The following is a 13008-nucleotide window of genomic DNA, read 5'->3' on the forward strand; positions in this document are numbered from 1 at the left end:
GATTTCCTGCTTTTTATTCAGTGCCTATATTGCTTCTACGTTGCTGTGATTTAGTAATTTGGTTACATAGCGATAAGCATTGGTTATACATTGTAAAACTTTGGTTTGGCAACGTTGAATTAGTAGTTCGTTTAATAGTTAATAGGTTAATAGTTTAATAGTTTATTAGTTATTGGTTTTAATGCATTCCCATAGGTCCAAATTGGTTTTATGATTGGCTGATTAGCAAATCTCTTTAATTTCAGATCATGTTATGGGTATCTTCCGATTAACCAGTACTGCTTGATTTTGAGACTGATCTGCTCTGCTTTTTTATAATGTTTCCAATTTAAGCTAACATCAAAATCGATTCCGAGGTATTCAGCTGATTCTGTTAGAGGAATCGAGCTGATATAATGAAATTTTGGTCATTTCGCCACAACGCAAACTTAACTTGGACGGATTTGGAGCTATTAAGCTGTATTTTCCAGTCTCCATTGCCAGTAGTCTATTTGTAGATCTTGTTCACTGACACTTGTACGTTTTCTACAGCCTTAGATAGTAACATATTTTCATCCCATAATTACTGTATCGTCGACAAATGTCCCAAGTAGTATTCCTTTTGTTGATGGGATATCGGCAGTGTAGAGCAGATACAGAGTGGTTTCAAAACACTACTCTGGGGAACTCCAGCTAAAACAGGTCTAAGTGTTGAGAATTCCCCTTCATGCGATATGTTTCCAGCAATTCCTCGATAGCAATTCACTCATTTTGTAAATTAATCCCAAATGCCATATCCGGTCAGCTTGTGAGACGTCCACGAATATTGCAAGACCGAATTGATTCATTCGAAAAAACAGTTTTATTTCAAAAAATTATAAAAATGTGTAAAATGTGTAAAACTAGCGACTAATGTATAATAATGATTAGCTGAATTTAAGCCATGAATGACGGCAGTAACAAGGCTGGATAAAATCGGATCTTTCCTGGGATTCTCTCTAAGTTAGTCTTACCCCACGTTAAACAGTAGGTCCAGTCCAAATACACCCTTGTTGGAAAATATTAATTTTATTATTTCGTAATTATGAATAAGTTGCAATTTTTACGGTTTACTACTTTTTATCACAGTTGTTACCGAAATATTACCAATTAGGAGAAAAATAATCAAAATATTCCAAACTAATCGAGTACATTTTATTTGATTTATTCGGCTATATATTTTTAATAAACGAAACCAATACTTACTAACAAGACTAAACTAGCATTGTTTCAAATGTGCTATTTCAACTACTACTTCTTTTTTCAAAAAGAGAACTCAACCCTATATTAACTTGACACAATTCAACAATTTTATTATTTACTATTATCTGTACACGAAAATATTCTTGATAAACCAACTGATGTGGCAACAGTGTTTCGAATATATTTAAATACCAGGAAAAACATAGTTTAACATTAACTAAAATAACTGGGCTGATACGTATTCCGTAATGTGCCAGTTGTCATACAAATTCAAAGTCTATTTTAGTAAAATTAATTCATACTTCTTTAAATTTCCCACACGTAAATGAAGGTTGGCCTACTTGGATATTCACTTCTTATAATGCATCGGAATGCCAGATTGAAAAGCATAAATAAGCGCATTTTCAAACACAGTAACTTTTACCGTAAAATATTACGAAAAATCTCTGCATAAACATAAAAAATTAACGGTTTCGGACAGTATCCATCATAAATCGTCGTCCGAATTCGATTCGAAACTAGTAAAATGCATTTTTATAACGACATCTCCTGTCGTTTAACCTAAAAACTTCCACGAATATTTTAATTAATTAATTACCTCCGAAAAACACATCGATTATGTTACGTCAAAAAGCCACCGATGGCCTGCTTATCCGCATAATAAATAGATGTTAATGACAGCCGCTAACGAGGAAAACACAGTCGACTACGATGGCATCGCAAACAACAAATTAGAATTGTTCAACACATTTTTTGTCTATCTCTAATTCTTCTCGGTTTGAACCCCAGCAAGACCTCTTCGCCGGAAAGAAAGCCTTTATTCGCTGGCAAAATGGGTACTTATCGCTCGTTTCAGCTAGTAGATTAATTACTATTAATTGAGCGGTTATTTTAACTTGTTCTATATTTTAGAGGACGATGATGTTATCTACGAGAGTTCGTAGAATTGTTGCTTTACTTCCTCATCTATTTTAATGCATTTTTGAGTTTTTGTTAATTAGAAAAATTAGGTTAGAAATAAACTCATCGTCTTTTTTAAAATTTGGCTTTAGTCGGACATTTTTTCTAACCTAACTTTATATTTATACTTAAAATAGTTTAATTCTGTGATATATAACATAACATAACTTAACATAATTTAACATAACATAACATAATATTTACAAACACAATTAATTAAATTTACAATTACTGGCATTGCAAGCATACATATAATTTACACAATAATGAAGTTATATCTCACTTAAGTTAAAATCATTCACTACTGAACTTAATTATAATATTATATATATATATATATATATATATATATATATATATATATATATATATATATATATATATATTTTTTTCATCATCGGTCCATTTTTGCACTTTTTAAGCATTTAAAAATCGTATGCCAGACAAGCCATGCCGCATCGATCTGAATGCGCGGTAATCAGAAGGCGTTATGCCTGGTAAGTGCAATGGTTACGGAAGATTTTTTTATAGGTGGTACAATAGTGTTGGGCCTTTTTTGTAACATCATTTAATTTGTCCATTTCAGCAGAGGCTTCAAACGGTTCTAGCATTGGTTAGTTTAGTTTAAATCTATTGGACATCTATAAATTGACGATACTGAGTAATTTGCTTCGAGGATATCGTCTGTACTTGATGGAAGAGATTACGTTTGAAAAAACCTTACCATAAATGTATTCTATCCAAATTGGATTATTTTCATTCATTCAGTCCTTTCTTAAGAGTATCAATTGCAATTGACGACAGTATCTTAATATATAGTTGAATCTTCAAAATTACCATTTGCACATCTGTTGATCATGCGTTCTTTTCAACAATATTGAAATTACAGCCTTATATAGCGTTATAGAGCACTCGGTGATACTCAACAACAAACTTTCTATATAATAAACGGGAAAAGTGAAACCTTTCATGTGTATTGTTCTTTTTTGTTTAATATTTTTTTATATTTGATGGTAAGGTAGCAGATAATTTGATAGCAACATAATGACCGAACTTTAGTTGGAGTACAATTCAATAAAATATAACTTAACCAATCTAACTTAAGTTCTTCAAAATTTAGTCATGGTTATAGTACTTAAGATAGAAAGTCTTTTAAAAACGATTGTTCATTTTGTAAAATAATAACAGATTTATTCACTCAGTTAACTTATAGTATTCTTACCAATATTGTGTAAATTTTCTTTAATTTTAGTCACCCAACTTTACAGAGCATAGAATAATATATAAAATAATGTTATCATTCAAACAATTATCTTAATCATTTAATGAAATTACAAGATCACTGCTGTATTAAGGATTGTTTGTGAATAATTTCATTTTGTCCCTAATTAATTTCAATAAAATCTTACTTTAATTGTTCCTGAGTTACATATTGCATCGAACGATTTATTGGGTTCATTTTAAACCCAAATATCAACAACTTTAACGAAAATTGTTTAATAATTTTAATAATTTTTTAAGTAACTGATACAGGTTATTTTATGTGATAGATATAAAATAAATTGTCGTCTTTCTATATTTTGATTTAAAATTGACAGTCATCCATATACATATTTAAACAATTATTCAAAACTAACTTATAAACTAACTTAAAAGCAAGTGACAGGAAATGTCAACATTGTACTCTAACAAATAAATCTGATAACTAATACATTTTTTTAAAAAAGTGTAATGTCTACTGGTATCTTAATATTATAATCTGAATAACTGACAGCGAATGGAGTAAAAACTCAAAATATCTCTTACCACATCCTCCTTTCAATTTACGATAGTTTAATTAACTTTCTATTTTAAAGGTATTTTTGACAGGTTCGCGTTATGACATATTGTTACAACAAAGTAATTGACCATTTAATGCATAAATCAACAGTTTCTCATCATTCAATTCACAAGACCCATTTAATTAACTTTCTATTGTAATACGTCAATTAATTGATATATTAAAATTCGGAAAACCATATTATATAATACAATATTAAAAATGTAATGTAAATGGGGTTGTATACCTACTAAACTATTTTGGCCCCTCAAACTTTAAATCTAATAGAGTGTCAAACATCTAATAGACTTCAGTTTATACGATAATGATGTTTGTTATTTTTTTCGACAAAACTGTGCCGAAAACCGACGGATTATTTTGAAACGGTTCTCGTTCGGTAATTAGTAAAATTTTACTAATTTTAACCAGCTAACTTTTCCATGTTTGTTTCAACAGAATGAAATACGACTCGTTGAAATCTATCTTTGACTAGTCGGGTTTTAAAAACCTGCTTATTGGTTTTAAATGCATCGAAACTGATATCTTAACGGTTCCTGACCTTAAAATGGGTTAACATCGCTTTCATAAGCCATTGTTAGGGGCACTGTCAATTATTTCATTAATGTTTCGTTTAGAATAGTTAATTTATTTTTTATTTTCCTGTTGAGTGGGTTTTTAATGGAAATATGATGTACGGTGTTATCGTAATTTTTTTATTAAGAGAGCAGGAAATGATCAATCATCAACTTGTTTAAAAACATAGCGAATTTATTTGAACCTCATTTTATTGTTATTCTAGAAACCGCCAGATATAACGAACTAGCAAATAAAAATTAGCAATTTAAAATGGAAATTGCTTCAACATCCAACTTATTCGACAGATTTAGCACCCTCCAAACTAGATATTGAATAACGTGCGCGACCATTAATGCTTATATAGATTTATATGTAATATATGTGGTTTTATGTTTTTTTGTAGTTTGCTTGTGAAGAACTATATATTGTAAATTATTATAGCAGAATTTTGGAACGCTAGTTTTCGAGGGCAAAAAAATTTAATTGTAAATGACAAATAGTAAGATACTTTTGACTGGCATAATAGGTAATACATTTTTGATAACCTTTCACGATTTTTGTCTAAGCATCTTGTTTGTCGAAACTTTTTTCCTAAAATATTGAAAACTAAAATTAGGTTCCTATGGTTTCAGAAATTGCATAGATCCAAAAGATTTGAAGAATTTTTTACAGTAGCAGTTGTCAAATTTCTTTTAAAAATATTAACGATAAAGAAGTGAATAAAATATTTTAAATATTTGTAATAAATACATTTTCTGATAGGAAAACTCTACTTTCATATTTTGTTGGCTATTAAGAAGAGCACCACAGTTTTTATTTCTTAACGAATGGATTATCTTAACAGAATGTGTTCAACTTTTAAAGTCCATTGAAATAATGACCACCGAGTTATCTAGTGAAAGATATACCAACATGTCTTTAATTATATGGTTAATAAGAGCACTGCAACATTCCATCAAATTCAGAATTTTAACAAGTGAATGAGGAAAAATGACAAAATTGTCTATTAGATGTCATCAATAAAAGACCGGCAATTTTAGAAATGAATACGATATGCGGAAAATCCACATTTTTAAATCCTAGATTTAAAAAAGCAGGATTTGGTATTGCAAATAATGCTGAGGCGATACAAAAAGTTATCACAAAAGAGGTATCTTCCATTCTAACTTCAAAAAATACAAATATAGTTCCACAATTCGAAATTCAACCCAAAACTACTGACCAAGGATGTATCGACATCTGGAGATATTTTGATTAAAAAAAATGGCAAGAATGAAAGAAGTAATTAATTACTCCAATTACTACAGCAACTTTACAGATTTAGCAGTATTTGGAAATTCCATGTATTGGACGTTTAGAAAACCCATTGGATTTTTAGCAAACCCATAAAATGAAACTACCTGAATTATATCAGTTACACGTAAAATATTCCTCTATACCCACATCTGTCCCCTGGGAACGAGTTTTTTCAAAATCTGGGCAAATAATTAACGATCGAAGAAACCGCCTCAAGGGAAAAAAGTTGAACATAATATTCACAGTAATTTAAAAATATTTCTGTTCAAAAATAAATAAAACTTATTAATAAAGGGTCTGGTAGTTATTGTACGATCATTTTTACGTTCACCATGGATTACATTTTTCAATGATTAGGTATATATATTTATTATATTATTTAGTAGTTATGGTTATTGAAAGTCATTACTTCTTAGGTTTTATTTAAGTTATATTGTACTATTTATATTTATTATGCTATGTTATTTAAAAATAGCAATTAATATATTAAAACACGATAAAACATTTGTGGTGTTATTATTCCATTCCTTTTTGCAAAGATCCTAATATAGGTAAATAATTTCTAAATTAGTTATTTCCACCAAATATCCCAATGTTCATTTTTTGTGAATTTACGGCCACCTTTACTCATTTACCTAATTGTAAACAGTTGCCAACGCAGAAGCACATGTGCCATGAATTCCATCCAGCTTAGCTTTGATCTCAGTATTTTAAATAAGTGTAAGTAAATAAACAAAAGTGCTTTGCTTTAATCGACAGTTAAAGTGACACCATGTGATAGATATAATTGAGACCTTGACTTAGCTTAGTTGCCTAGTCTAGTAGGTCGGGATGTTTGTTAAAAATAAACCATTTTCGATGATACAAGCACTATCTCCTGGATGTTCTAAAGACCTACTGATCAAACCTCGTAGTAATTTCAAAAAATTGTGTTGATAATAGAAAATTACTTCAACATATAACGTAAATTTATATTTCACACGGATAATATTCCATTTCTTATATCCAATTCGTTTGTTTATTTACTTATTATGTATAATATTATCAACACTTCTTAATTAAAAGTACAGGAAATAACAAATTATCAGCCTTTTCAAAAGCACAGCGATGTTGCAACTGTATTAATAAAAGTTTTCATTAATTTTCCTGATTATTTTTCTTTTCCGGCACGGACTTAACGGACCATTGTTCAGTTTAAAATCGTAGTAAAATCTTTTATCAGTATTCCAGAGAACCTTGATGTATTAGTCGTTTATTTTTACTGCGTACTTAACAGGCGATTTTTAAAAATTATTTATAACATATGTTGTTGAACTACTAATGTATTTTATTACAGAATATGCCCGTTGCTGTTTATGAAACTACTACACGATAATAGCGCCGAGAATTTGAAGATTGTCTTATTGCCTTGAAGCCGTATATTTCCTGCTGACTAAGTATCAAGAGCAACCATGAATTTGGATAAAATATGCCTGGTTATTGCAGTGTGCTTTGTTGCCAATGTTGCAGGTATGTTTCTGTTTTAATTCAATTATGTTATGAAAAGTGTAATAATAATAATAATAATATATAATCAAAAACTCTTTTGTACCACATAGTGGTGGAGATATATTATGTTTATCGTGTATTCTCTCTTGCTCCATGTATAAATTACTTCCATTTTTTTGTCTCTATTCATTCTTACTGCATCGATCTGAATATTTCCTCTATTCTGAAGTATTTTTCTAATAACACATGTGTTGAAAAGTCCCAGGTCTAACACTTATTACTAACCTTTAAAAAAAAGCTGTTAAAATTTCATGACTTTTAAGCCAACCAACTAGGTCTACCGAATGACCTAATCTCTACTCCATTAGACCCAGCCCTGTTCAACTTTTATATGGCTGATTTCCCACTTTACAAACATTCACACACAGCATTGTATGCAGATGACACAACACTCTTCACCACCGGTTATAGTTCTGACGCCATCCGCGACAGACTCCAAGTCCAACTCAACCAAGCGATCGCGTGATACAAATTTTGATGGCTGCAGAATAACCCGAGCAAAACTCAGGCTATTCTATTCCACCGTAAGAAGGAGCTCCGGGCTTATCGCCTCCAAATCTCTATCCCCTGGCTCCAGAAGGTATCATATCTCGGTCTCCAGTTCGACCGCAGGTTGATCAGCTCAAAAACAGCACGTTAATTATATAGGCAATGGCGTGTACAATCCTCTGCAGAAAAAACAAACTCCCAATCCCCCAGAAACCGACTCTATATAAGATGCTAGTCCATCTAGTGTGCCTCTACAGAACACAGCTGTGGTACAGGTACGTCTCTGATAGACAACTTGAACTACTTCCAGTGGTCCAGTCAAAAAAGTTCGCGTGTTACTCAATGCCCCATAGTTTATGAGGAACGTGAAGACTCGCCTCAATTATGACAATCCCAGTGGTATCCCAGGGTCCCTGTCCCCGCAAAATTTCTCTATCTCGAAACCGAAGCAATATCAGCAAAAGACCATATGGTTCTTGGTGGTCAATCTGGAATAAGAAAAAAATCCTGATGTTCTACTCATACGTTATTGTGCTAAGAGTAGCAGTACATTTGTTATTTTCAGAACAATGATCAAAAACAATGTTGTGTTTTAATTTTATATTGCATCTTGATGGCAAAAAAATACCGTTCAAGCGAATCAATGAGTGCTCCATAAGACTCCGCACCATCAGAAACAACAATAAAACGTTGCTTTGCTGACTTCAAACGTGGTCGTAGCGACACCGGTGATCCAGAACGTAGTTGACGTCCAAATGAGTTGGTAGCATCAGAAAACATTACAATAGCCACAAAAGCGTTTTGAATGATCGAAAGGTGAACTTGCTAACATCGTAAAGATATCAAAATAACATGTTGGGTTTATATTGTATGAGCGTTTCACAATGAGAAAGCTCTGTCCAAAGTAAGTGCCGCGTTTGCTCACTGTTGTCTAAAAACAAAAGCGTACTGATGATTCTGAGCAGTGTTTGGCCATGTTAAAACGTAACAAACTTGAATTTTTGCGTCGATTTTGGATCCATCATTTCAATTCGGAATCACAAAGATCGTCATCTGAATGGAGAGCAACTGGTAAGTAAGTGGTATTGAAATGTTAGAGCAGCGCTAAAATTATTGTGTGGCTCTTGATGGAGATTACGTTAATGAATAAAGCTAATTGAACAAGAAAAAGACGTTTTCTTTGTTACGCCCGGGACTTTTCAACCTATGTATTATATCGATAATACATATTCTCTTTAACTGTCTTGGGTCCTCCATTCTTGTTAATATTGAGGTATGTTTTTTAACAATGGTACTGTCCAGCATTGTTACACTCCTGACGCTCCTATGGCTTTTTTTTACCTGCTGCTCGTATCTCACTTTTATCGCCTTTGCAATACCCACGTTTCGCAACCGAATGTTAAGATTGGTCTGTAAATTGCTTTGTACACTTCAATTATAGTTTCGCTTGATATTTAATCTTTTATTAATGAATTCGCTTGCGATTTACAAATTCGTATTAATTTCCATATCCTGGGTTACATTGCTTGCGATTTCTATACCCAGATCCTTATACTTATTCTATTGTTACATCTTCAATTTTTATATTTATTACTTGTATGTGACTTTCGTTTTGCTTTTATTTATGTTCATTCCATATTCTCTTAGTATCTTATACCATCTGTTTAAGATTTTCTGGCCTATCAGTTGTTATTATTACATCATTGCAAAAGCTTCTATTAACATTTCTAGTTTATTCATATTTTTATACCTAATATGTAGTCCTGTTTTGTCTATTTGATACTTTCTTATTGTTATTTAATCCATTAATACTATAAACAATAATAAATTAACTAATATTAATTTTAAGAGATTTTTTTAATGATTTAAGATATTATTTTAATTATTAACCAGCTTAAATTACGCCAAAAACTCATTAAGTTCATAATTAATAACTTTAATAAGAGGTGTAGTAAAAAAATGCATTATTTCTTCATGAAATTAAAAGTTTTATTTAACATTCACGAATGACCTCATTTAGTTCAAATATACACCGTGTTGTTCGATAACATGTTCATGCTCATGATGTGCCTCTCATAGAAGAAGTCCTATGGTCAAAGGAATAAGACAATCCATTTTCATAAGCCTCGCTTGAGGCGAATTTTTTATCAGCAAAACGGTTCGGCATGAACAGGACAAGTTGTAACAACTGGAGCTAGGTTTGGGTTATAAGGAAGATGCATATGAACGTCCCAACGAAAGTTGTTTAATAGAGGCTTTGAACCACGGCTCTTGACATTAAACTTATCGAATATGCGCAAAAACAAGTCTATGATGAATTGTTTACATTTCACGAGCGACAGTATCCACGTTAGAAACAGAATACACAAGACATGATGAAATATTATCAACGAAGATGAATAGTGATCGAAACACAAACGTAACTGCAAGAGACCGAAGGACATTTAAAAGAATTGTAGTCATACAATATAAAACTAGCGCAACTAAATGACAAGAGAATATTTCGACATCCTCAATGCAGTTCTTACTAATGACTAGCGTATTGCTACCAAACACTGACGTTTTACAGGACGATAAGACGCCAATACACAAATCAGAGAAGACTCAGTCTTCGTCTCCATTATTATGTTACGTTGTTGATATTCTTATTAACATTGACTAGCTCAAAAAATGTTATGTTAAATGTTGGAACGCCCGAACATGTCATCTTCTAGATTATTCAGTGTTGAAAATGTAAAGTAATAGCTAGAAGATGGTACGGTACTACACGGTACTACATACAGAATAGCTACAGTCGGAAAGATCAAATCAACATCATCAGTACATCATTAAATAGTTCGTTATTATTTATATTAAGGTTTTTTAAAAAGTATAAAGGTGTGTTATGTTAAAATTACCAGATCATGATGTTCCAATTGTTTTAATAATATAAAAACAATTTTTTATCGTTTTTACAGGATCTGCCCTCCACGGGGCTTGCGAGACAGACGATGACTGCGGAACGATCGACACCCTCTGCCACAACGGTATCTGTACCTGTAAAGAACATTTCGCTGTGTGGTTCGACTCTTGCGTAGCTCGTAAGTAAACTAACGTTTATTTCGTAGTAAATTTAATCTCGAATGATGCCGCTATTTTCATCCAGGCCCATTTAACTAAATTAGAGCCACTTACACCATTAAAATAACGTTATGGTAGTTCAACGAGTAAAAATGAAGTTAGCTGTAACTTAATCTTATTAATATAACTAGCGACCCGCCCCGGCTTCGCACGGGTGCAATGCTGATACTAAATTAAATACACTACAGAAAAAATATGAACGTTGTATATAAAAACATAGCGGCCCGCTCCGACTTTGCACGGGCATAAAATATATATGCCTATGTCACTCAATGAAAACATGATTAAAATCGATCCAGTATTTTTGGTTCATTCATTACTGCCCTTGGCCTGCACGCATTAAATTTGGAGTAAAACAATTCCTCTTCCCCTATACTTACTATGAAGATTTCCTGCTATGTTTGGAATATCTAAATTCATACAATTTTTATTACATTACACATTTTTAAACGCAAATTTTAAATTTGTAATATCTCCGAAAATATTTGTTTAATTTACATGCTGTAAGGAACCATATTGATCTATATTAATTGCACACTGTATTTAAGGTACTTAATTCGATAAGGATTAATGCCGTATTGCTTAAAATAGCCTCGTAAATAAGCCATTTTCTCACGTAAAAAGTAAACAATAAAAATGGTTAATGTGGGTTATCCCTAAAAGATAAACATACACTATCGCGGACTTTGTTGTAGACCTTTTTATGGTGTACAATACTGTAGTACATTAATTTGATCTAACTCGTAGGGTTAGGCAGCGTTTCAAAAAAAAACCGCATCAAAATCCATTGCGTAGTTTTAAAGATTTAAGCTCACATATGGATATAGGGACAGGCGAACTTGTTTTATACTATGTAGTGATTATTTTTCGTTGTAGATAACTATTACATATTACTTTATTATTATTAGTTTTGACGATCATAACAACCATTTTCGCTAGACTTCTAATATCCATCTAATCCTATTGAAGTTACTTGTTAGTTGCATTTGTTTCCAAAGCTTTGAAAAATCATTAAAACGTAATCAAACGTCAACGTGACGAGATGTAAACTAATCCACAGAATAGACAGACTTAGAATGCGATCTTCCATTTATAAAGTTCTAAGTTTTATTCGTCCGAGCCACTTGAGGACGCGCAAAACATGTTTATTTACTACAGGGGGAAATTATAAAAGAGAATTTAAAAATATTATGTATATATTACATGGGGAAACTGAAAAAAATAAATAAGATATGTTATTTAAATACTGGTTAGCATTTTCATAAAATATTTATTAAACAAAATATATAAAAAAACAATATCTAATCTGACAACTTATAACTTATTTTTTAATTGCACATTGTTATTGTCTTAAATATTATATAATATACTTTAAAAATATACTTAAAAATACAATACTTCAATTAACTGAATGTAGTAATTATATGTATGATTGACGATATGATTTTGATAATGAAACCTTCTTTTCTTTTTTATATACTATTAGAAGTACTTAATTGGACACTATCCTTATTAAATGTAGTCATGCAAAATTTTCCATTTTTGGCCTATTTATTTTTTTCATCCATCAGAAGAAACATTTAATTTTTCTTAGAATATGTGTGTTGTACACAATTATATATTTTAAGGAAGAGTGGCATTTGCTACAAAGTCTAGAAATACCTTTCCACGCAAACGAATTAAAATAGATTCTTGGTACTCTTACATAACATAATAGCAGAATCATAAAAATGTATAACAATTCTTACTTAAAATATTAGCATATATACACTTCATTTTTAGTCTTTTTCCTGTTATATTATCTGGTTCAAAGTTGAAACAACAGATTCGTCTGTTTCAGGAGCATCTGTAGATATTCTTCTTATTCTAATTCTTTTTTTAATTCTAATATAGGCTGAGCAACTGTTCATTCCAATATTTAACTTATAGCCATATTTGCCTTTTCGGTAAGTTAAATTACATTTTTGGTTAAGCAAAAA

At 31.3% G+C, this 13008-nt stretch overlaps 1 protein-coding gene across 1 annotated transcript in view; it reads left to right on the forward strand.

Annotated features, from left to right (window-relative positions):
* LOC143201072 (uncharacterized) overlaps positions 1 to 13008 on the forward strand; it is a 37413-nt gene that overhangs the window by 16733 nt on the left and 7672 nt on the right. The window contains exons 2-3 of the mRNA XM_076411927.1: positions 7209 to 7381; positions 10867 to 10989. Coding sequence (XP_076268042.1) covers positions 7324 to 7381; positions 10867 to 10989 — 181 coding nt within the window. The 5' untranslated portion in view covers positions 7209 to 7323. The remainder of the gene's footprint in view (positions 1 to 7208; positions 7382 to 10866; positions 10990 to 13008) is intronic.

The sequence above is a fragment of the Rhynchophorus ferrugineus genome, unplaced genomic scaffold (assembly GCF_030347505.1).
Source record: "Rhynchophorus ferrugineus isolate W39M unplaced genomic scaffold, kcgeb_rfMv2 rfM1, whole genome shotgun sequence".
Taxonomy (NCBI): Eukaryota; Metazoa; Arthropoda; class Insecta; order Coleoptera; family Curculionidae; genus Rhynchophorus; species Rhynchophorus ferrugineus.